The sequence below is a fragment of the Taurulus bubalis genome (genome assembly GCF_910589615.1).
Source record: "Taurulus bubalis genome assembly, chromosome: 2".
Taxonomy (NCBI): domain Eukaryota; kingdom Metazoa; phylum Chordata; class Actinopteri; order Perciformes; family Cottidae; genus Taurulus; species Taurulus bubalis.
The window spans coordinates 27,116,050-27,142,877 of NC_136590.1; the positions used below are offsets into that span (position 1 = coordinate 27,116,050).

At 40.5% G+C, this 26,828-nt stretch overlaps 1 protein-coding gene across 2 annotated transcripts in view; it reads left to right on the forward strand.

Moving 5' to 3' along the window:
- Nucleotides 1-876: 876 nt before the first annotated feature.
- The window catches only part of gria4b (glutamate receptor, ionotropic, AMPA 4b), a gene marked incomplete at both ends in the record, with an annotated part of 101,364 nt that continues 75,412 nt past the window's right edge, over nt 877-26,828 (forward strand). For both annotated transcript variants that reach the window (XM_079237535.1, XM_079237536.1), the window contains 2 exons: nt 877-967; nt 5,634-5,792. In XM_079237535.1, coding sequence (XP_079093661.1) covers nt 877-967; nt 5,634-5,792 — 250 coding nt within the window. The remainder of the gene's footprint in view (nt 968-5,633; nt 5,793-26,828) is intronic.

Below are 26,828 nucleotides of genomic sequence, written 5' to 3' on the forward strand. Positions count from 1 at the left end.
TTGAAAGCCCAACTAAGATATTTTCCCGAAATCTAACTCGGTGGTTTTGGTTTTCAAAGTGTTTCTGTTTGAATTCGGAGCTTTAAGTTTTTACTGCAATGCTCTGTGCTGCAGGTGGTCAGTATATGACGAGATGGAATGATAATATGTTGAAATAAATCCAATGTGAAACCATTGTATTCCTGCAAAAGAAAGTTCACAGACAAGAATCCTCATAGGTTTCATTTAATCCTATTCATTTGGGCACTTTGGGCACTTAAAATGGCACCTGTTTAAAAGTCAGCGAAGAACAAGTATGTCCTAGCGCTAGAAGAGCTGTCTGTAATAATGTGTCACACAGTAGAACCATCTCCTGGGAGCCACGCAGTCCTCCTCGCAGACATCCACAGTGTATTTTCGCATCATCAGCTCTGGAAGTTTTGGAGGTAACCGAGGTGCAGGTACTTCTCCTCCGCTCGGTGCGGACTGACTGACGCCCCTCCTGCCTGCCTGCCCCGGTCGGGTAAAAAGGCGCATGTGTGTTATCGCTGTGATGTGAGTTGAGCCGCATCCAGACGCACTGGCCGCCGCTGGCTGATGCTCCCCCCCCCCCCCCCCCCCCCCCCCCCCCCACCCCCCTCCACCTCATCTTGGTGGTGTTGTGCGCAAAATCTCCAGCGCCGGACGGACGGACGCAGTTTGACGGCACAAGCGAGCGGCACTGCGGGGGATATCCAAGAAAACCACATCCAAGGCTGACATGGATATTTAACGGGCATTTTATACATTTTTTTTTGTATCTCTGTTGGGTTTTTTTTACCCTGTGATGTTGCTTTTGCCCAGGGGGTGTTAATTAAACCTGCTCGATGTCTCTCATCAGTTTATAACCGAAACAAAATGAGGATTTCTTCCCGCGACTGGTTTCTGTTGATATTCTCTGGCTTTTGGGGACTGGCAATGGGTGCTTTCCCGAGCAGCGTTCAGATCGGTGAGTGTGAGAGCCTTACTGTTAATTCCGACCAGAAAATGAATCCCGTGAACGTGTGGACGTCCTGTCTGCTTCCTCTACCCTGCCATTTAGCACCCCGGCACTACTCAAAGTGGAAATTGTTGGTTTCCTTCTCTAAAATATCACGTGCAGGCAAACCGGGTGCTCTCCTGTGTTGATGCTGTGCATGTTTAACACACACATACACACACTCAAACACACCCACCCCAAATGCGCTTTATTTGCAGGCTACAGTGTGTATCCCAGTGCACTCCGCCACTGCAGCATATCAGAGCAGCAAAGAGTGTGTTTGTATTCCCTGTGCAGCCTGCCCGTGTGCATTGACCGCTGTTAACACTCTTGCAGACCCCGCTGCATTAAACCTCTGCCACGGTCCCAGGGGCCTTACAGCTCCACTCTTTCACTCTTTCATTTTTTTTTTAATTCATCTGCATGTTTCCATTTCACAACTTAACAGTCGTGGGTGGAAATAAAGGTGATGGATTTATGTTTTTTTATTTCCTGAGAGGGCAGATTGATTAAATGAAGGCAGGGAATGAAAAGAAGGGCAAATTGTGACCTCCAGTTGGTGATCATCACAACCCTCCCAGAAAATAAATGAATTAACAGGAAAGCAGTCAAGTCATGCCGTTTTCTGTAAAAAAAACAACCTTGTGTGGGTGTTAAGCATTTGCTCAAACTGACTTTTTCCCTGGCTTTGCCCTCCACTGCACCCCTGCTTGTAGCGGAGTCGAGGCACATCAGGACCAGTCGGGCTGATGAAAAATGACAAGCTGCTCAAATGATTCTCCTTGTCCTTTTATATCAACGTGATACCCGAATCCCCGGTCTCTCCGGGGGAGGTCAGAGGTCAGGGTCTCTTACAGACAGCACCCCTGGAACCGGGGACACTCGAGCTGGGTGGGGGGTTTAAACGTATTTGTGGAACTGCTGCCATCATGATGAACATTCAAGTCATGTTTGCTGCTGATTTAAGCAAAACTACTGCTGTGTGTGGGATTTATTTTTTGCTCACACGTTTTCTGCCGTTCCAGACACATTTTCCTGAGGTTTTTCAAATTCTAAGCAGTTCTCAGTATCGTCTGGCGAACAGCATTTCTGTCAATGATTGCAAATATTGCTGATGTAATACCAGTGTTTCATACCAGTGTGTCATATTTCCCCTCTCGACCCTGTTATTGACCTCTGAGAGTGTAAAAATCCACTATGTGATTCCTCACCCACCAGACTTCATTTAACCCTTTTAATTTAGTTTTGAGCAGCCGCCTCACATTTTCATCAGTTCTCGGATAGGGCAAACATCTCTCCAATCAACACTTGTCAGCTTCAAAAAATTGTCACTGAAAAATCAACACTTATTAGCAGTGGGTTATTTACTGTGTGCACATGCCTGCAACACAGAAACAAGTGCACAAATACAGCCATGCAAACATGCTTCACCACTGCCACAGATTCATTCTGACACCATTGATGTGTGAAGACGCATCGCTAAAAGGTCTTTCATAGTTCTGTAAGACTCTACAGGTTCTCTTTTAACGATCCTGAAGCTTACGCCACTTCTAAATAAGATCCTAACAACATCTGAGTGGCTGTCTGTGTGTGTGTGCAAACTTAATCTTTAGAAAATTTTTACTGAGGTGTTGCCATATTCTTCGACTTAATGAGACCAGTCACTTCACCACACATTCAAACTCCATTTACACCTATTAACTTGTGCTCTGGATAAGGAAACATGCACACGTTGCAGCAGAATGCATCACAATCGGCCGGACTCTCATCTGAAGGTGATCTGGCTCACATGGATCTCAGCCTGGTGTAAATGAAAGGTTCACCTAACTTTGCCTCTCCTTGATACCGTAAGCTTGCGGCCAAAAAGCTTAAGATGGCAAAGAAATCTCTTTCCTCTTAAAAGAAAAAGAAACTCTTGGGGGGGACCACTTCAATGTGCAAGACGAGGGCAAAATGACTAACCGGGTTAGCCAAGCTTGCAGTGTGCAAGCAAGTTTCTCCACTGGCTCTTGATGTAAGACTTGCTATGTTTGTTGACAAGCCTCCCTGTTTTGCATGTGAAGATCTGTTCAAATAGCGAGCAGACTTAGCGGGAAGACTGTCAACAGCAGGTGTGAATCAAAAGGGCTGTGATTGGATGTCATCATTCAGATGACATGCTCTTTGGAACCCCAAGAGTCTTATTGTTGGCAAAGCATATGATCGTTATGACGCTTCAAAGTCTGGGGCCTTTGCACTGTGTTCTCCATCTCAATTTGGGTAACATCTAGCAGAAGGGAAAGTCGTAGTTGAATAAGCGAAGTTTAGGTCAAAGCTTAATTGGTTTCCTCTTTTAATTTGCGGTGAAGATACGTTTCCATATTTGAACCACATGTTTCTACTCCCAACACATCGCGCATTCAACTAGCTCCAATGTTAGCCCATTTGCGTCATTATTAGAGGGTCAGAACAGCTGGGATGTTGGGATGAGTGAAACAAACACAGGACTTGCACCCAGGAGACAGCTGTTTGTGTCTTATTTTACGTAGTTTTGTTACATAACTTACATACAACAGAAATGCCAGGTAAGTAACATTTATTTTCACTCAAACCACAGTAAACCTGCAATGAAAGTTTATTTTGAAAAGACACTTTGAATGTAAGGAGCGGAAACACGTCCAGAACCTTCTTTAGTGGGGAACCAAGCGCGTCATAGTTTGAAGCTCTGGGCCACTGACCTGGTGTCTGTGTTTGACGAGTTGGCAGTGAAAATGTGTTGATTCTAAATATGTAAACGGCATTCCTACTGATCAGTGGCCAAGATGAAATTAAAAATAATTGTAAATAAGGAATTAACACCTCCTGTGGGCATTCGGTTGTGAGTGTGAGTCAGTGGGACGTGAAACCAGCATAGTGGAAATTATATGAAATTCATAGCGGCTCCAGTGCTTTTCTATGCCTATTACTAGAGTTATGCAAAAAAATGCAAGGAATTTACATGAGTGAGCACCATAAAAGAGTACAATATTCTAAAGTTTACATTTTAAAGAGGTCAGCCATAAAAAGAACACACTGCCATTTTGCTTTATGTGACATTCATACTGTCTAATCCCAAGAAATGTAGCCTTAAGTTAGATTTTTAAATGTGAAGCAAACAGCTTCAAACCTAAAACACCACTGACATTTGCACAACCATGAACATCATAGTCAAGATCTCTGTAATGTCAAAAGAAATGAAAGAAAGAAAAAAGAAACCAAGAGCAAAGTCTCATCTCTGATGCCAAACTGATTCTTGACACTCGAGCAGCTCATGCGTAATAAACTGGATGAAAATCTTTGTTGATCCAAAAGGATATTCTGAGAATATTATATCACTTTTCTGCTTGCATTGATATTAAACAATGGTAATGTACATGCTAATCAGACTGTTTCCTACATCGTCACTTAACCCAATGATGCTTAAAGAGTCATGAGTTGCTATAGATTAATACTGAATTGTCAGCTATAGTGATTTATGAAACCAATCGTGGCCTTTTATTACATTTCATATATTGTCCAGTCAGCTGTGTCCACCTCTGATATGATAGAGGTTCCTCTCTGCCCGAAGATAGCTACTTAAATACTCTGTGTTGACAAAAGATTTAAAAAAAAAACATGTGGCGTTTGTCCTCACAAGATCAACAGCCGATGCTTGATCAAATGTCTAATATGACTAATGTTTACCTGGCAAGGACCTTTATTTCCTGTAGCCACAAAACAACATCTTCGTTTCCGAAGCTTAAGCAATCAGTTTTTTTTTTAACCATGAAAATGACGGTTCAAATAAATAAATGGACCATAACCAGGTAGTTGTTAGCAACGCAAGCAGCATGTGTCTAAGGATGGTAATGTCAGATGGTCTACCACTTTGGTGTAGACTGAACTATCTCTGAAATAGCCATGAAATTGGGTAGAGTTATAAATTGACCCAAAGAATGGATGCTAATGACTTTGGGGATCCCCTAACTTTTCCTAATATACCACCAATGGCTCAAAGTTTCCCCGTACCCAGTGAAATATCTTGGCTGGCTTGGTACAGCATTTGGGTCAGACAATCCACATTTTTAAGCAAACTTTAAGCAATGCACATTAGGCCCTTTTCCATCAACTGGTTTGAAACAAATACATTTGGATACAGCTTAGTTTGGTCAGAAGTTGGCGCCATAGGCTATGCATGGCGGTAATCTGCTAGTTTACAGAGTAGAAGACGTAGAAGTTTTAATGGATTTCCCATTTCCATACAGGTTTTCTAATGCTTCAAATTCTTCAAAATGCGCATGTCAATGGGAAGACCATTGAAATGTCTCAGCAATAAAACACCTTATTTTATCCCTTGTTTTGGTGCCCGTATTGGTCCAATTATACTTCTTCATTCAGGATCCTTGAAGAGGTTCCAGGTTGCCCTCAGCAGTAATGGCATACTGGTACTTGTACACAAATCCAATTGTTTCATTCTCTGAAACTGACATCTTTTTATACAGTAAAGTTGTTACTTTTCTAACAAAACAAGAACTATGAACATGGAGACTGAATCTGATCAAATAAGCTTGTGTGGCTTTTAAAATCGTGTTGGTTTTCCAACTAGTGAAAATCTCGTTTCTGCCTTTCTTCTGTTCAGGCGGGCTGTTCATCAGAAATACTGATCAGGAGTACACTGCCTTTCGTTTGGCAATCTTCCTGCACAACACCAGCCCGAATGCCTCGGAAGCCCCATTCAACCTGGTGCCTCATGTGGACAACATCGAGACGGCCAACAGCTTCGCCGTCACCAATGCCTGTAAGTCTGTCCAATTGTTTAATTTTGTGTTGGTGCACTGTGGGTTTTGATCACGGTTAAGCAGGAAAATGAGGCTTCCTGTGTGTGAGGAAACCAGACCAGGGTCCTCCCCAGGATATGTGGACAATATTGTATTTTTTATTAAAGGATAATTCAGTTTTATTATAGCCAGGGTCTTAATCTCCCCCTCATTCCTGTGGATAATAACATTATACTCAAGTTATAGGAATAGTTCAACCTTATGTTGTAGTAAGGAGCTGAAAAAAGGACAACACTTCCACTGGAACCACACATTGCCATTTTAACATTTCTGTTTTTAGACAGATTAAACAAACAATATACAACAGGCTAATCCCATGAAGGACTGTGTATTGGCAAGAATCCAACAAATTGCGATACCTTTAGAAAAACCCTTATAGTATAAAGAACACTCGGACATATACATAAAATCTGTACCATACTTTTATTTATATTTAATCAGAACTTTACTGCATTTGCATTCACACACTGTCCCTGTAGCATCCAACATCAAAACACAACACAAAGTGACGAACCACTGTCTGCCACAAACCTTTGCATGTATACTATTCATTTAAAAATCAATGCAGTGTTTTTGAGAATTGATAAAGTATCAGAAGACACAATATCGTGATACTCGAGTGTATCGATAATTTCTCACACCGCTATTCACATAAATTGTATGATGCTCTGATGGACAAATTCTTTGTGATTTTGCTGTGTTCCTAGATCTCAGCAATTATTTTGGTGAGTACAATGTTTTTATGATGGATAGAAATGATGACTATATTGAGTAGTTAACCATTATATTACTAAAACATGAGTGTCTTTGTCATTTCAAATGAAAAAAAGTGGAAATGTTTCAACTGACACATATTTAGATTGTTTTTTCCCATCCTGCCACTAAACCAGCTCGTTGTGTGTACATGAGCATGAGTGCATGAGTGTGCATGCGTGTGTGTGTGTGTGTGTGTGTGTGTGTGTGTGTGTGTGTGTGTGTGATGATGTGGCAGTACAGCAGTGTCTGTGAGTGTCTGCTGGTTCACATCTGATCAGAGCAAAGCCACACACACACACTGAAGGGGACAGCAGCTGTAAACACACACACACACACACACACACACACACACACACACACACACACACACACACACACACACACACACACACACAGACGACAGTCCCACACAATCTCCTAAAACGTAGTAGGCAGTGATTTTTTTTTGGTGATGATCCCTAGGGAAACGTTCTGTTTCTTTGCTTCTTTCTGTGTGAGTGAATGTGTGTTTGTGCAGAGGGTGGACGTTCCCACAGAGACCATAAAGCACTGCAGCCTGATGTCTTCTGCTATCTGTGTTGTGATCTGGTGTTAGAAAAATCAATGGCTAAATTAAGCAGAGAATGAAGTGCTGTTATGTTTGTTTGATAATAGAGGGGGTGTAGTGTGTGCGTGACGACCAGAGACATATTTCAGAAATGTTCTCTCTCTGCAATGAGACTAGGAGGACAAGTATTTTGAAAAGTCTTACTTCTTTTTTCTTCTGTATAACCTTATAGAGCTTTATAAATGTAATTTCCTTTGAATTTACCCTCCGGGGTTTCTGAAGTTGCATTTTGGTAAACCTGCACAATAAAAAATATGCTGAAATAGCAGTCAGCAGTTCCGCGTCTAACATTTATCAATGCATAGACAGACACATTTCACTGGATGGCTTTAATACTGAAGGAAACTTAAAAATATGAAGATTTCTAGGCAAGTTATGTTGTAAGGAGTTAAAAGGAGCGCCTTTTTTCACTTTGATTTCTCAACGGATTCATGGAAGTTTTAATTGATACTGAAGATAACAATATCCTCGACAACTGTAAGTCACTCCGAATCAAACAACATGTGCATCATGTCTGCGTGTTAAGATTGTACTGAGTTGTGACTTAGAGAAGGAGGAATTTTTAAGTGCATTTCAACTCATGCAGTATCTTTGCCTCTTGCAGCAAACAAAAAGTCTAGAATTGTTCTGCAACATTAAATGAGCTTGTCTCTGGTGTTTTCTTTTTGGTCTATTCAGTTCAAATACTTTTATACCTAGAACCAATGTATCTGGATGGTATTTGTCTGTTAATGACCTCTAAGATGAAATTAGATGAAGCGGTATTGATCTCTGTTGGGAACTAAGTTGTGTGAACATAGGACACAATAATACAGGAAAAAAAAAAGAAAAGTGTGTGGGTAATGAGCACAAGTATAGAATATATGATGAGCAAAAAATGCAGAGTGTTTTATACTGTATACATACAAATATATAGACCATATTTCATGAGCTACTTAAAATATTCTTCATAATTTGCACAAGAAAAAGCAGCTTCTCTGTTATAACATTCTAGTTGCAGCATTTGAAACATCTTCATTTCAATAATCCTTTTTTACGTTTGCTTGTATTTCACTTGCAAGGTTACACCGTCTGTAGGAGCCAAATGGGATCACACTTTGAAACATGCATTTTGTGTTCAGCCGGTCAATACAGACTCTGAAGTGAGGCAGTGAGACAGGAAACGTCTGTTAGAGGAGCTCTCAATGGCCATTGCAATAAAAAGAGAGCAGCAGTTGTCCTGTAATAGAGGCGTGGGTGGGTGTAAACGGTATATTTCCAGGAACAGAAGAAACTATAGGATTTTTCACCTCTAGTCTAATGGCTGCATAGTCACAGGAAGCGAGTCTGCAGCACATTGATTGGCCAAGCCAAATCAGAGCAGAATTACATGAGCCAATCAATGGCTCTGATAGCTCAGGGCCAGCGGGGAATCTGAGATCGAACCACATCGCTTGCTTTCACTCCCCCTGTTTTACATTTCCCAGTTTCTTTGTTCCTTTTTTCTTCTCGGCCCCAGTTTCGCTCCATTATCGGTGGCCCTGAGATAATGGTTATGAATAGGCAGAGTTACCATGTGACGTTTAAGGGCATCACATACTTTTGGGAAGGAGAGATGAGAGAATGAGCTCATTTGTGAAGAGAGATTAGGCCATTCAGCGGCTCAGAGTTCTGCCGCCAGGAAGGCTGATGGGGACAATTGGTGGGAGGACGAGGATAAATGTTGTTGTATGTTCGCCATTGTCATTGGTAATCATTCAGTAGACCCAGACACTGATAAATTCAGCTTCATTTGTTTGATTAACTGTATAGTCTCCATATTATTCCCACTGGGGTTACTGGTGCCGTACTGTGGTTTTCTCAAAAAACCTTCAGATGTCATACTGTTAATAGTTCACACAGCAATGTAATGTATCAGCAACAGGTTATTTGTAACACCTCGGTATAATTACCATTAATAAATGAGACAATGGTTCAGACATTTGTTAGTCTCTGCTTCCCAGTGGTGGTTATGTCTCCAGCAGGCTGATATTTCTTTTTGTGGTGCTCAACTCTGTGGGGGAAAGTTGGGTTTCTGCCCACAAAGGAAATATTCCAAGATATGTAAAAGTATTTATTCAGTATTTCTTAAATATTATACTCTTAATGTGCACCATAATTTTCTCAGTTTTTCAGCAGTCAGGTTTCCCAACAAAGTAAACACAAATGACAACCAACTTACCAGAAATACAGCAAAAAAAAAAGGTATAAAATTGCTTTTCCGTCCACTACCATTATGCCAATATTAAACCTTCTGCACCCCAGCCCTGCGGCGCCCATTATCGGACAAAAAAAAAGAGACAAATAAGTCCAGTGACGTTACATAAAGGATCTCCTGAACCACAACGTTGATTATTGACTTCATTTAAATTAATGAACACAGTAAAGCCTTGCGGGAAGAGTTCTAGCCAAACAGAAAAAAGTTAACTTACCGTTAAGTTTATGTAATTACATAAACCTTGTATGCTCGACGTCACTTCAGGGCGGCGGCCGAAACGTTCCACTAGATCGTTCATAAGTACACTTTACAAAGTCGGATTTCAATAACAGACACCTCTTTGTGACCCTACAAGCTTGTAGAAATCTAATAAAGCATTACAAATCATTCGTTGTACTATATTAGTGCCTGAAAATCCCAATGCAGCCGGCCGGACTGTTTTTTCCTACTTCCTTGTTCCGTTTTTTGACGTTTTCTTAGACTGTGTCACACGTCTTAAGCAGAAATGTATGCTAATTTAATACCCAGCATACACCAAACCAATGGTGTTGTTTAGACATGAAGGTTATAACTTACATTTTTGAACCGAACAACATAGTTTTTTGACTAAATCTCCATGGTAACTCCCCAATGCTTTATTTTATTGTGATTCTTTAAGTCATTATCTTTACAAAGAGGGGTCATACAACTCTGTAGGTTGTTGTTTAGGCCTTGAACCATGGAGTTGGAAAAAGTCGGGGGCGGCTCGAGAAGGCATTTTTGGGGAATCTTTTTTTAAATATATATTTTTTTCAAAATAAATTTCTGGAAAAATCAATATAAATGAACACAAGTGTTATAACTCATTTGAGGTTCATATGACTACTTAAAGAATGGGTACAGGGAACCATAGAGTGCTATAGAGCCCCCGAATTTGGGGCCTCTGGGTTGCAAAAGGTTTTTAAGAGTTGAGCTCATCAAGATAAACAGCTGGTGGCGCTAAGTTTCCAGTCAGGTGCCATTAAAACATGGCGGAGGAAGAGAGCACAATTATATGAGGTAGTTAAAAGAGTACATTCAAACCTCAAGTCACGGGAAAACTATGTAGAAATAGAAATATGGCACACAGACATAAGGTTTTTAGTGTGTCGGAGCTTCCATGAAGAGACCAAAACCAACAATTATCTCAAACACCAGCCAAACTCTGATACTTTATCTCGTTGTGCCATACAGCTTCATTGTTGTGTTTTTAATAATCTTTGCAAATCAATGAGTCAGTGTTCTGTACACACACTATAGTTTATTTTGAGTCAATCCTTCTCACTAGAGCACCACACATGTATTAATCTGCCACAAAAAAAATGTCCCAAACAAAGGCTTCTCTTTTGCTTGATTAAGTAATGTTTGTATATATATATATATATATATATATATATATATATATATATATATATATATATATATATATATATATATATATATATATATATATATATATATGTGTGTGACCTGTTATTTAAAGATCTACATCTTCAGTTGGACTAAAAGAACTTAGGCCTGTGTGCAACAGACGGAATAAGGAAGTTTGAGTAGTATATTATGTTTGTTTTAATGTGGTTTGTTGAGAAGGAGAAAAGTTTTGAATGAATACAGCCTAATCCTTTCAAGCGAGACTGCAACACAATCTTCTTTGAACTGAAATGTTGAATTCACAAACACTAACATTCTGTGCGGTGCACCAGAAGTATATCTCTTAATGGCAGATTTAATAAGATGCATAGAGGCATGGTGAATGTGTTTTATTTACTGGCTGTGTCCTCATTTAAATGTAGTTCTGGTGAGGAGGGAGATCTAATCGGTCTCTGTCCCTCCATTTGGTTTCATTTCATTGAATTTATTTGTCTGCACACAATGTCTCACAGACACAATGATCAGATCTTGTGATAATGGGATGAGCTGTATCTCACTACTTTCATTTTCTAAAGAGGCCGGCAGGTCAAAACAGTGACACATTTGTCTAAAAGATGGCGCATGATGCATCACATTTTAATGAGACTGATATAATCACGCTCAAAATGAGGCATCCGTGCACCCTGGATGCAGATTTCAGTCCGTCTGTGCTTTTTTGGTTGTTTGATTGTATTAGGACAGAACATCCCTCGTCTCTCACATGTGTGGAAGGGCCCAGAAATGAAATGCCAAAACAACAGACTGCCTGGTTTATTATAAAACACTGAGGCAGCATGCCTATCATTTCATGGATCACTGCCTGGCTGTCAAGGTGCCATCGCTGGTAATGTGCTCAAGTTCAGGACAGTCAGTCACCTTTCAACTTGAGGGACTTCTCCACCATTTGTGTCTTTGGACATGAGGTCATCTCCTTTGGAAGTTAAGACTCAAAGTCAGTGAGAGCATCCAGCTGTTTCTGACAGCAGCTGGTGTACAAGAAGCGATTTATCAACATCGCCAGTGAAATATCATTGAGGAGCACAATGTAGGAATCGTAGAATCGTTGCACAGTGACCGTGGTACTTAAGAGCTTGGGATATCCCATCTATTTTCAGTACGGCGCAGCAGATACACTTGAGAATGATACCTCACCTCCACAATACTTTGCAGGATGATTCTCGAAACTCAGGTACTTTAAAGTGGAGTGAAAATGAGGAGCATACGCAAAGTCTTCCATCTCGGTGACAGGTGTTCTGACCTGATGTGATGACGGGCTTCACGTTGAGAGTTATTGTTACATGATAGTCAGAGTAACTATTTACCCTTATATTAATACGTGAGAGAAATTAATCTGAGGTTTGCTTACTGGCTTTTTTTTCATACAATTCTGTCTTATATCAGTGCATTCATGGATGGCCTTTAGCATCAGATGTGGAGGGTCTCCTTGTTCTTTCTCTGGCCTAACTTTTATGAAAATAACATTGTGTTAATGAGATCTATGAATTTGACAACATCTGTAAAAATAGGTCAAAGGGTGACAATTTGATTAGCAGGCGATCACACAGGATGCAAACAAATAGGCTCACTTATTTGGAAAAGGAAAGAAAAGCAAACGGTAAAATGATTGCCTAAACTGTTTGTTGTAAATATTCATCACAGTTTACAGACTGATTAGACAAATTAGGGCTGCACTTTTAATCAAATTATCGCAATCACAATTTGGACAACTTCATACAATTAAATGAACATGATTGACTGCAATGTTCACATTTAAAACTCTGTTTCGTATCAAATCAAGTGCTTCCTAAACTAAGAGCCTGCCACCGGGTGGCTAAACTTTCCTCAATGTTGCACCTGTGGTCCAGAGTAGAAGAGTAATATTTTGGTTAAAATGTTTTGGTACAATTTCATTATATTTCCCTCTAGGAATGCCACTGTTTTTGATGCAAATATAGTTCATTGGCACAACATGGAAGTGAAAGCAGTGCTATGTTCATTTAAATGTGAAAAATGTGAAAATGTGAAAGTGAAACTAAAGTAGGTTTTACTTACAATCAATGAATAATCAGGGTAAATAATCGTGATCTCAACATTAATCATAACAAAGATGACTATCATTTGATTCGTGCCAATGAACTACGAGTTTGTTTTCAAATGAGGTATGTTGAAGAATGAGATGATCTACTAAACACCATGTGTACTCTATTAATAACTTTGGAAACACAATGTGAGGATCATTTGATAGGACAGTGAGTACATTTGAGGAGAAAAGGTGAGCAGAATGTTTCGGGAGGTTGAAATTAGGATACTGAATAAATTGGCTTCTTACAAAAAGGATTTTTTAGTGATTATTAGATCTCAGTCCCTTCATTAAAAACTCCACACACCACCATCATGTGTGAAATAAACCATAAATCAAATCAATATGTTTCAGAGTAGCTGCAGAGTCCTCAGCGGTGTTTCATCTGCAATTCATTCACACAGCTGATCATCGTGGTAACCTCTTCACTGCGCAGCCAGACAAAGGTTTTCCAAATGCGTGGGTGGGGGAGTGGAAGGGGTTAATTCGACCTCCTACATGCTGCTCCTGCCTTCGCCTTCATTGAAACAGTGACATCTTAATCTCTGTTGAGTCATTTATATTCAGCGAGGCACTCTGACTCACTCCAGATCCAGATAGCGAGCAGCCGGTGCTCCTATATGCACTCGTGCAGCATAGGAGATCCTATATTCTCTCTGCTGCTCACACATGAACACATGCCTTCCTCGTCTGTCCTCGAGGAGGAGGATAGACAATATGTGTTTTGTGCGTGCCTGTGTGTGTGTCTGAAGCGCAAATAATCTTGCTGTGTAGCATGTTAGCTCTATTCATGTCTATCATCTCTCCCTCCACGGGCTCCATTCAGAGGGGCTCTTCTGCCCTTTAAATGGCCGCCCGTGCCCCTCATTTGTCTGAGGATTCTTCTAATGCACGGGTGAACATGTGCAGGCCTTTTTCAGAGTTGTATACGTGTGTGTGTGTGTGTGTGTGTGTGTGTGTGTGTGTGTGTGTGTGTGTGTGTGTGTGTGTGTGTGTGTGTGTGCATGTGTAATGGCTGGTGTTAGGAGAAAGAAAGGATGGAGAGAAGGAGTGGGAGGGGGGGATTGGGGGGGCGACTAATGAGAGATTAATGTGGCGAAGCAGGGAGGACGAGGAACGATGGAGGGGTGAGGAGATGTGGGAGTTGAATAGTTGAAGACAAGGTCGTGGGGATTTTCATAAGGGGGGATTCATTAGCCTGGTAAAAAGGTAAAATGTGAGCATGATATTGTAAGAAACTTGCGTAGAGCAGATTCTGAGCCTGAGATGTCTTGTAAGCAAAAGACGACTTTTGAACATTCAGCTACGCTCAGCTGTATTAGCACCTGCCCAACCGAAATGTGTGACGGTGCAAAATTAGTCATACGTTGCTAAATTTAGTCAAGACATTTTTATGAAAAGTGACCCCTGCATCACCGTTTGTGTTGCGGGCAAAATGCAAGGACGTCCAATGAAAGAGTTGACTTTGCAGCCAAGAGGAACAGCACAGTCCTTTTCGCTTTGCATAACAATCTGTGGCACTGCTCAAAAAATGTTAGTAGTAATTAAAGAAATACTGAATTTCATAACCTAACTTTATAATCATTGACATGTTCATATATATATATATATATATATATATATATATATATATATATATATACATATACATATATATATATATATATATATATATATATATATATATATAGCTTTTGTAGAAAAAAATAATTTAGGGAAGGTAAACTGCACTAATAGTGCACATCTTAACATTTTAACTGTACAAGTACGTGTAGAATATCTGAAAATATTTGATATCTGTGTTGATTTTCTCTCATTCAACTTGGTCTCCTCCCCATCTTTCCCCATCCGCCTCCCTGCACCTCCCCCTCCTGATCTGTGTACTGGTTATGTAAGTGGCCCCCTGAGGTGAGTGTGTGTGTGTGTGTGTGTGTGTGTGTGTGTGTGTGTGTGTGTGTGTGTGTGTGTGTGTGTGTGTGTGTGTGTGTGTGTGTGTGTGTGTGTGTGTGTGTAAAGGAAGGTTGAGGAAGAACTCTGAGGAGACTTCTTGCACGGAGCATCAGTTAACTGTTAATCGGATGCTTCAGATGTTGTTTGAATCATGAAATCGATGGTCTGTCTGAGGAGTTCTGGCTTCAGTTTAACGTTTTCAAGGAAGAATTTACAGTAAAGAAATCAAACACAACAACTGTGAGACACTTTCCAAGAAAAGATGAAGTTGAATATCTTTAACGTTGGATGCGGCATGTCTGGATTCTCCAGCTTCATACCAAAAGTTTACAGATTGTATCGTTAGGGGTGGCTGTAGCTCATGCGGAGAGTGGTCGTCCTGAAACCACAAGATAGCCGGTTCTATCCCTGGTCTTCGCATGCCGAAGTGTCCTTCACCAAGACACAAAACCCCTATTTCCTTAATTACTTGGGATGGGTTAAATGCAGACACCAACTTCCCCAAGGGTATTAATATAGGATAATTTCTATTAACGTTATCAAGTTCCCTATTGGCATCGAGCAGCAATACTTTCATAATAAATAACCTTTACAATCACTTATAATAATATAATTCCTTGCATCATAAATTACACAGTCTTGTTCTCCTGACTGTTATTTAGCCGCCGTACGGGGGGACATATTGATCTATTGTCAAGAGATCTGTAAAAGAGGCTCAAAATAAATATCTCAAACTTAACAAGAAGATAAATATTTGTATTTGTTTGAATATTTAAATGTCGAGGGTGTTTTTGGAAGCGCTGAGCGCTAGATGCCATTCTGTAAAGAAAGGCTATAATGGTTTTGAATCTTCAACGACACAAACAGAAACATGTTGAGGTCATGTTGTTAGACTGCACTCACCTTCTTGATCTAAATAAGCCATGTGCAACACAGAGAGTGACAAAAGGTTAATGAGTTATGCCCTCCATCATTCAAAGAGAATCAGCAAACATTTAGAAGCCATCAGGGGTGTGAAGCAGAAGCAGCCTCATCACCTTCTTCCTCAATTAGGAATCTATTTTGGGATATGAGGATGTTCGAATGGATTTTATCCAAACTAGGACAGGAAGTCATGCCAGTTACTTTGTGTTAATCATTTCTATATCTGTTCCAAGTTTGAGCATCTCTGAGCTCCTGTTTGATTTTTAATACATCACTTTGCAAATACAGTGAGAGAAAAAAGCCGCAGGAAACACAGAATTGGGTTAACAAGTGCATGACTTGCCATAAATTAAGCCATGGAGGCCCGAAATCACCCGACTCAAGATAACAAAATGGAATGTGCTTTGTGAGGCACCTTAAACTCACCAGTTAGTTGTTTTGTCAGAATGTCCAGTCGTAAATGTATTCAAGCCTTTTGCTTTGTGGTTATAAAAGAGTTAAACTGTGTGCTAGAAAGAGAACCAGATTTAACTGTACTTGGTTGAATTATAGCTTTTTCTATGATCTAAGACTTGTTTCAACAGCGCACCTTCTCAGAGATATTTGACCTCTCCTTTGGTCAAGACCTCACCTTCACCTGAGGAAGACCAGAGAATAAAAGTAGCATCAAGAACTCTTATCAATTCAAATGCCATCGCTTGGTCAGTGGCCCGAAACTTCAATGTATGTCTCCAATAAATTTAAATAAGACATTGTGGTTGGGTTAAAATAAGTGTTTGTTCAGTAATATACAACGGCTACATTAGTTGCATAACTTTAAAATAAGTCGCTGATTGTCACGCCCTCAAATAAGAAGAGCTGAATGGTTTAATTTTCTTTTCTTTCTTTTTTGCCTTTTGCCTTTTCGAGGGAAACATTTCATTTTCAGGTTTTGCTCAAATATAACTATTTTGTACATTGTTGTGAACATTTAAGTGTTCATAGTTGTTCAACCATCTAAAACAGTGTTTATGTTGATGATGGACCTCTCAATTAGATTATAATGAGAGAAAACATTGAATTAAACAATTAACAATGAAAATGGTTAATCCTCTGGGGAGTTGGAATTTGTAAAACAAATTATCTTAAAAGTTTCTTTTTGTTATAAAGTCCTGTCCAAGTGGAAATCTTGGATTGATTATGATATTGTGTGTGTGTGTGTGTGTGTGTGTGTGTGTGTGTGTGTGTGTGTGTGTGTGTGTGTGTGTGTGTGTGTGTGTGTGTGAATGTGTGTGCGCACATGTGTATACATACTCTATATATGCACGTATATATATATACAACGATATCCCCACCAAATTTAAAGGGCCAGTGTGTAGGATTTTGGGGGATCTATTAGAATAAATGGAATATGATATTCAAAACTAGTTTTCAATGGTGTATAACCACCTGGAATTGAGAATCATAGTATTTTAGTTAAAAAGCCTCAATCGAAAACTTTTTCAGTCCATGTCGACCTTTAAACAACCGTATCAGTCAACTGCTATTATCAACATTGTTCATGCAACATTAACGCTAATGAAAGCCTAACGGATTGAAGGGAATTGCTTTGCGAGACAGAGACGCCCAGAATATTTTAACAGACAGAGAGGGGAGTGGTGGGAAATAGCAGGAGGTCTGCTCTCGGATCACAGTGAAAGAGTCGCGTGAATTCACAGATGAGTTTCAACAGGAACACACTCTGGCCAGGGGAGTTGTTCTCACATACTAGAGCAGGGGTGGCCAACCAGTCAGAGACTAAGAGCCACATTTTTTACTGTGTTACTGCAAAGAGCCACATCATACCCCCCCCGTGAGCCAAAAATTAAAATGTCTCTGTTACTACGACATAAATCCATTTAATTTAGGGTTAAGAAACCAACATTACTCTATCAAAGATCAAACTTAAAACAGATGAAAATAACAAAGTCAAAGATTAAACACACGTTATTATACTAACTTTGTTCAAAGCTTTTTTGTCACAGTTGAGAAGGACATAACTCTAAGAACATGCATATGGTCTGGGGCAGTGGTTTAACTGATCTGGCTGCAGGACCCACCATCACCCCTGAATGACAAGCCACGACCAAAGCGAGGAACATTTTCAACTTCTCAATTTGATTTAATGAAAATATGGCACCTAGGTTTGAACCTGAGATAGTATCACAGTATGCCAAACAGAAATATTCCCTTTCACACTCAATTAAAAACCCAAAAGTGCTTCTTAAGGATACAAGGTAATACAACACACATAATAATGTTATAACTTCAGCCTTTTTGAACATAACAAAAAAAAGGTTGGGAATGAAGCAAACTATCACAAATAGTCCGATGTGTAAACTCACGCAAGTAAAGTGTGTTGTGAACGCAGCATTGAGGAGTGTGTGAATATTCAATTCAATTCAGTTTATTTTATATAGCCCAAAATCACAAATTAAAATGTGCAATCTGTACAAATAACATCCTGTCCCGGGACCTCACATCAGATCAGGAAAAACTCCCCAAATAAAGATAGTAAAAACCATTTCACAGGGAAAACAGGAAGAACCCTTCAGGAGAGCAACAGAGGAGGATCCCTCTCCCCGGATGGACAGAAGCAATAGATGTCATGTGACCAGAATGAACAACGTAGCAGAGTTACAACACATTACATCAATATGACTGAAATTGAATAAATTGCACTCTGCCGCATTAAAAAATCCCTTCAAAATAAATTTTTGCCCATGTAAAATGACCGTCCTGACGGACTGAAAACGTGTCCGCGAAAGACTGAAAACGGGTCCGCGAATGACTAAAAACGGGTCCGCGAATGACTGAAAACGGGTCGCAAATGACTGAAAACGGGTCGCAAATGACTGAAAACGGGTCCGCAAATGACTGAAAACGGGTCCGCGATTTCATGGCTTTCTTTGTCTGAAAAGGTTATTTGCCTGCTTCTGCTTTTGCGCCTGTCTGTCCTGTCCTGAAAATTCCTTAAAATGTGGCACAAACGTCCACGTTGCATCAAAGTTGAACTGATGAGAATTTGGGCCGATCACATCGTGACACATCGCAAAGTGAGTCGGGCAAAACGACTCATGTGCCGGTGGAGCTGGGGTGCGGCGCAACCAGGCAAATAAATGTAAATAACAGAGGGGAAAGACATTATTCAACGCAGGCATCGAGATAATGCTGTTGCTAAGTTCATCGCAATTAACTATTACTAATATCAATGTCCTTCTAACCAGCTCTACTGGCATACAAACTGGAAGTCAGTGGTAAAGTAGTAAAGCCCGCCTTGCTTCCTGGCCTTGCTTGATCTGATTGGCTGCCTCGGTCAATTTTGACATTAACAAGCGGTGTGACTCCGTGCCTGGTTCTTGGTGTGGTCAGCCCCATAGGTCCCTGTGGCCTCATAAAACAAGTTTATGGCCATGCCTCAAAAATGTATATGTTTATGATGCCAATTTCACACATACTGTAACTAATAGAATAAAGTGAAATTTTGAAGGCTGCATGCATTTGCTGTCTGTAAAAATGTTTATCAGAGCAAATAATGTGATGGAAATGAATAGTGAAACTGTTCTAATGGTAATACAATTTTTTCCATGTTAACAAGGTAATTCAGCTTTTTGGAGCCCAAATTACTTCGCAATTTTCACAAGCAGCTCTGATAGAAATAACATACTCTGCTGCTCGGACGCCGTTCATAACATATCCGTTAGCTAAAGGAGTAGGTGTGTCCAAACAATTAGCAGTTCTGGTTTAATGGTCATTAGATTTCCAGTGTGAGTTGATGAGGTGCTTTGATGGAAAAACCCTTCGAGGACTTTGTTCATTAGTAAGGGGTCAAACGGTCAGACTCCCACTGAAAGGCCTTGAGTGGGAATGACAAAGAAAAAAGATGGAGAGGAGCCAAAGGGTTTCTCTCCATTCGGGCTTATTTTCTCTCCTCTCGATCATTGTAAAAGGTTTATAGACATCAAGGTATTACTATTATGGGTTTTTAAGAATCACAACTTCAAGTGTAAGTCTCTTCTGGACGGGAAACATTGTCTAGGCCTCTTTAAACACTTCAGATAAACACAGGCACATAACCAGACTATTTTATGTAGATGCATACATGTGATGAATCAGAGTCATATCAAAATGTCACATGTAACAGTTGAAGGACTTTTGAGATTCTGGGCTATTTTGATGCCATATCATGTCTTCTTTCAGACTAACACACATAAAGCAGACATCAAGCGACACAATGGAAATAATAGAATCTCAAGAGCCATAAACACATCAGATAGCAAGGCTTTGAAATCTCCAGGGAGAGTAACTAGTTGCGTGATTAAACAGTAGATGGTTCAAGCATCACTTAAAGGTGCTTTTTGATTTTTAAAAAGTTTAATCCACTGTTTTTAAACCAAAACACAAAAGGACGAACACACGTGTTGAATAAATTGTCTTCATAAAAACATTTGCAAAGCCGATTCCAAAGAATCTTTTTGCCCTTGTTGTCCATCCTTGTCTGCTCATTTGCAGACTTCTTCTTCCTCTCCTTCTTTTTTGTTGGTGCATTGCTACATTTCTTGGCTCATTATGCCAACAAACTGTCAGCAGTCATGTGTATCACATAACACATGCTCTTTTTGTAAATTTGCATCCTTGTGCATGTAAAAACATTGTTCTTTCTGTTCTATAGCACTGCTAGAACACTCCCGGGGTACTTTTTGAATTATATAAGATTATAAACAAGCAGCCATTCAGAAACAAGTCTGTGACCGTGGTGTAACGCATTTCAACCAGCCATCAGTCAGTATTGATTCAGTGGTACAGTTGGACAACTAGTTTACACTCCACTGCACCGTTCACAGTCTGCTTCCCAGCATTAGCACATACGTCTCTATTGGCAGACAGTGATGAATCACAGGACCCCTACCTCAGCAATTAGGAGGGGTAAGCACATCAACAATCATGCACACCTGTACATCAAATGTGTACCTACCTGCACTTTCACTCGCCTGACCTAGTTGGGTGTAGGAACAGGTGTGGTGTTGAGGAACATCTAAGACTCAACATAACATTTAGAAAATGGAACATTTCCAGTTGCATACAAAGGCAGGTGAGGCGCTGTCGCCTCTAGTGTGTCGTATCAGCACAGGGTTGACTGAAGCTGATGCCGCCACACCTGCCACCTGGGTCTGATAAGGTGTCCATGAGAAGTTCCTAATCAAACTTCAAACAATAGTGATGACAACGTCACAACAGGACATAAGTGTGCATACACTTGTAAAGGTGTTAATGTTTCAATGAAATGAAACACACATGTGCATGATGCCTGTGTCACCATTGTGAGTCTAGGGAAATTGGTGGTGTATTGTCAGAGGTTGGTCAGATCGCAGAAGTGTTGTCAGGCGTGAGTGAGAGTTTAAGATAATGACGCGCCAGATTTTTTATATGCTTCAATCCCCATACAGCAATTCCCCTCCCCCCCCCCCCCCCCCCACACACACACACTGACCTTTCACCCGATGCTACTACTGCTCTGTCCAATGATGAGACTATTATTAGAGTGGATCGTTACTAGTTATCAGTTCTCTGAAAGCCTTTCACCCTCTGTGCATCACTGTATGTGTGTGTGTGTGTGTGTGTGTGTGTGTGTGTGTGTGTGCGCGTGCGCGCACGCTTCAGCTTGACAAAGCTGTTGTTGGATGGTCTGAGCATTTCAGCTCGCTCCAACTTGCTCTACCAGTGAAAAGCGCCTGATTGCAACATTATTGAGCAATTATTGCATTTTTATCACACCAGATATACCCCCTCTTTATATACCCCCTCTTTGGTTGGTCGACAAAGGGAGGGAGTGGATGAGCTTATCTGGAGAAGCTGGACATTTTTAAACTCCATAGAAAATTACTCAAATGACGGGGTTGATGACTGTGATTGAGTTCAGGATGCTCGCAGTACAGCCGCCGGGGGAAAAAAAGAAAAAGGGAAGGGATGCAGAGGCCTGCTTTGGCTGAGAGAAACTGAAGCTGTCAGGACAAGGTTGGCTTTTTTTTTTTTACAGCAGGTGGAGCCTATGAGTGAGTAACAAGATAAAAAGTTGAAGAAGAAGTAGTATTCTGCCTCTATTGTTATTACTTGCTATAGCCAGAAGATTACCGGCAGCTGAGAAAATGTACCTTGATGGTTACAACTACCATGTCAACCCGTTGTCCTAAACATAAGCGTGAACATAAACCTAATTGGCATCAGCAGATAAATTTTATAGAAACTGCTTCAAAACCATTAGCCATGAAGGTTGCTCACTTTTTCATTGTATTTACATACAGAACCATTGCTCCTTCAACAACTGAAAAACTCTATTTCACTTTATTTAGCAACCATGTAAACGGTTAAGTTGGAAACTCTAAACAGAACGACTTCAATCGGGTTGACAAAATATTGTCTATGAAACGTCAGCAACAGTTTCTTCTTGTTTTTGAGTCTGGAGGGTCAAATGAAACAATTATACAGGACAAGATAACAACTCTTTCCTCAGTAGAAATGTGTCATCATACATTACATGCGCAAAACACTCGTTTGGGGTAGTTTGGGGTGGTGGAATTGGCTGTGGTTGTAAAACGTGTGCTTCATCAATGTAAACTGATCACAAACAAAACAAATTTGCTAAGAAGATAAAAGGTGCTATATGGATAAAGCACGGTTACAGTATGTTAGCAGAAGGATAGCAGTGGTCATTGCATGAGTGCATTAGTACCAGCAGTAGTGTAGCCATTGGTTAGAAATAATAAAACGACAATCATACAATACGAGTGATTCTATTTGGCTCTCTTCTCTCTCTGTACACACAGATGCACATTCACACAGCTGACGTGGGAGCTTATTTTCTGAGAAAGCTTGCAGTGGATTTGGAGAGCGAGCAGGGAAGCGGCTTGTTTCTGTGATGCCCTTGACATTTCACGGCTCCTCACTTTAGCTCAGTCACCGAATCAAAACGCATATTATTGAGCCGCGGTCCTACAGCACACCACTAACCCCACCCACCCCTTTTGTGCCCTGCCGCACCCTTGCGGTGATAATGAATTGTCCTTGAATCCTGACTGGGGAACTTAAACCCCCTCCTCTCTTCTCGGAGTAAATCCGCTGACTTGCCCGATCCTGTGGGAACAGAGACTGCGTGATGATGCACATTAATGGCTAAGGGAGAAAATACATTTCCCTCCGACGCAGCATGACTGCGAACGATGAGATGTGTGATTCTGTAAGAGTAACAAAGAAGGATGTGGACGTGAAAAGGGAGACGGGGTGAAGGACGAAGAAAGTAGAGAAGTAGTGTGTGGGAGAAACTAAAATCCTCTTTGACTTTGATTTGTCACATCGTCAACGTTGAGACGCAAATGTTTAAAGACAGACAGGGGGGAGTGCAGGATTCTCTAAGAACAGAGTAAAGGTAAATATTCTCGACATGCACGAGTTAAATAAAGCATGCGATGCAGGAATGCCTGGTCCCTATTGTACTACTGCCCTGAAATGTTGCCAGTAGCAGTTGTTTGGAAGATTCAGACTTTGTTGTCAGCTGTCTGGCATGACATGGGTAATCATTTCAAGATGCAACACTGAGATTTCAAATTTTCAAGAATAGTTCATCAAAAGATGCCACCGCAGTGCAGACAGGTGGATTTATATTCTTTTCATGACGGCAAATCATCTTATTCTGCTCAGTGCAGTGCAGGTATTCCATATGAAAACTATTGCACTTGTCCTGCTGTGTGCTAGGCCTTAGCTGAAAAAAGAAAAGAAATCCTCACTGACGATATATCAGTTTGATGTCCACCCGACCTTGACATTAACTAATTTGAGACATCATTACCAAAGTCATCAGAGGGTAGTGCGAGGTGGTGTGTGACCACCTCGCACTGTAACAGTTGCAGTAACAAGTTTCAAGATATTGGTTTTCTAATTTTGGCTCCTTTGTGCATAAGGTTCCAATTCACATTTTTTATACCTGAGTAAAAAAAGATTAAAAACAGATATTAGTCAGTCCTGACAGGAATGGCAAGTGTGGCAGGAGTCCTCCATTTTGGGAAGTTGCAGAAACGATGATGCTGATAACAATATATCCGATATTGCAAAACACTATCAGCATGTTGTGACAAAAAAATTATACAACTTCCGACATCCGCATTTCGCATCCGTTAGTTCTTCCAACCTTAGCTAACAGTTCTCTTTGTCTTTCCATTGCACAGTTACTCATATTCATTGCCCAGCGAAGACAACTTTGTCTCAGCCTGTATATCACTATTACTATAAAAGAATATATTGGGCAGCCGTTTTATTGAATATGAGATCACTTTACTGTGATATCAAACATACGATGCACTTTGGTTGACAAAGTGTTCTAAGTGTTTTATGTGTGATGATCTGAAAGCTAGTGGGAAAGAGAGTCTATGGGATAAACGCAGATAATCCAATTTATTTTCTTTCTTTTTTTACCTTTTTACGAATAAAAATGTAATCTTTTGTATGTTTACTTCACAGCATTGTGTACTTACAGTTTTTGATACCAAACCTGGTGTTGTTCAAATCATATAGTAGGTTAGCAACCTACACAAAGTGTTTGGTTGCTCTCATCTTCTTGTTGCCGCCTTCTGTGCGTCATCACTTTTCATGATGCTCCGTTGCCTCATTTTTCTATCTGTTCCCCAAACACACACACACACACACACACACACACACACACACACACACACACACACACACACACACACACACACACACACACACACACGCACGTCCAATCCCCCTCCCCCACATCATTCATTCCACCCCATGGATCCAGCCCTCCTCCCAGTGTTATTTCCTGTCTCTGTGGAGAGCAGAGGGTGGGTTAATGAGGCAGATGGGCCAGATGATGCTCCTCCTGGTGAAGAACATCCAAAGTTCCTTAAACCTACATTACGCAACACCCATGCCTGACAAAAAAAAAGAAGCATGGCAACATGAGACAAAAAGCAGATGAAAATCTGTGACTCTTTTTCAGCTCATAACACTTGTTTAGCAATGTCTGATAAACAACCTGCCCAGTCTGGACTCACTGCCAGGAGGGATGATGGATGGGTCAAACAAACACAGGACTTTCACTGAGGGGACATTTGTTCATGTCTCGTATGAAATTTATGTCACTGAGTCACATGACGGTATGTTTGTAGCTTACATTATGAATCAATCGTTCTTATTACTTGAAGTGGCAAAATATGACATGTCGGGATGAGATCCGGTTGACCTCAGCACAAACAATTGTAGGTTATTTCACTATGACAACACTTCTATGTGGGTTTTTAAACATTAAATTGAAAGTAAATCATCTCAAATATTGAGTCTTAGTGTCCGACCATCAGAAAAGACAGAAATCACTGCATTTCCCAGATCTGTAATCTCTTTATCATCAATTAAAACTGCACCATCTGGGCCTTTCCATTTACTTATCTGCAAAACTTGCAGACGTGAATAGTATTCCTTTCCTAATCTTTGTTACTACTTCAGCATGAGCAAAAGCTAAATTGGAAGTGAGTGGACAAATTGACCAGGAAGTGGTTCTACTAGGCTATAAATATTTGCTCCAACCATATATGTATGAAGAGTTTACCCAGTAATCTTTCGCGTCCACGGGCCCATAGAGCTGTATTTAGCAGGCATTTAGTCACAAACTAAAGTATTGAACAAGCTAAATGCAGACATAGTGATTGCACAAGATGATAAGTTACCAAATCAGCAGAGATGAGGGTGCATCCTGGTGATATAAATGTGTACCGCATTTCGTGACGATACATTTTTATAGTGGTTGAGACATTTCTCTCAAACCTTAAAATATCAAGCTCATGGGGATGGTAGAGGAAAAGTCAGTGGAACACCAACTGCATTGGGATTCATCCTCTGGGGAGTAAGAATGTTTATACAAAGTGTTATGATAAGCCACATACTGTGGACCTACTGGCGTTGCAGCCATACATTGGGCTTACATAAGGTACTCATGGAATACTAGTCTCACATTTGTCGCAGCTCATACATTTCTTGTGCGTGTGCCAGAGTGTGTTCACACACTTGATATGTCAGTCTTACAAACTAAACCCTGATGACGTGCATAGTTGTGTCATGGTTTAGAAAGACGTTGGTGTCTGTTAGGGGGAGTGATGGGACTAAAAGATGATAGGCACAAAAACAGAGAGGAGTGAGTGTAAGAAGGGAGTGTGCTCAAGGGAAAGAGGAGACGGGGAAGATAGATTTTCTGATGCGGTTTGACACCAGTCTAATATAAAACGTAAACACACACACACACACACACACACACACACACACACACAAGCTACTCATTAACATGAATAGGTAGCAACGGGGGAATAGAGTTGTGTTGTTTCTGCACAAAACTAGAGAGCTAGATGTTGGACCGAATCCAGGCGGGTGTCCTCCTCTCACAATTTCTCTTTATTCCGAGACCCGAGGAAAAATGAGGAAACTTTAATGATCTCTGCAGGGAAATTGTTTTTTACAGCAGCAAAGAAGAAAAAAAAAAGATACAGTTGGCTATGTATGGATTATCTCTGAGACAATGAAGGCAAATGATTTTAATGATTTGCCAAAATGTACGTTCAACCGTGTACATGTGCTCATGAAACAATCCATCAATTTGCAGACCTTCAGTTCTGGAGGATCGGGATCAGGTCAGATCAAGAAACTTTGAATTAATCAGTTGCGGTAAAATCCTGATCCATTTTCAATCCTATGTTTTCTGTTCTTATACAAGGTACGCCAACTGTTGAACCGCATTGCAAATGAGTAAACAGCTGATTCAAACAAACAAAGAAACAGCAGCTAGCAGTTTTTTAATCAACTATATCCACACTGACAACAAGCTCACCTGCTAACTCTCTCAACAGACTCTTTCTCTCAATTTATGTGAAAGTTTGCAGGTGCATCACACCTCTATAGGGCTGCTATAGCAACACTGGATACAATACAATATAGGA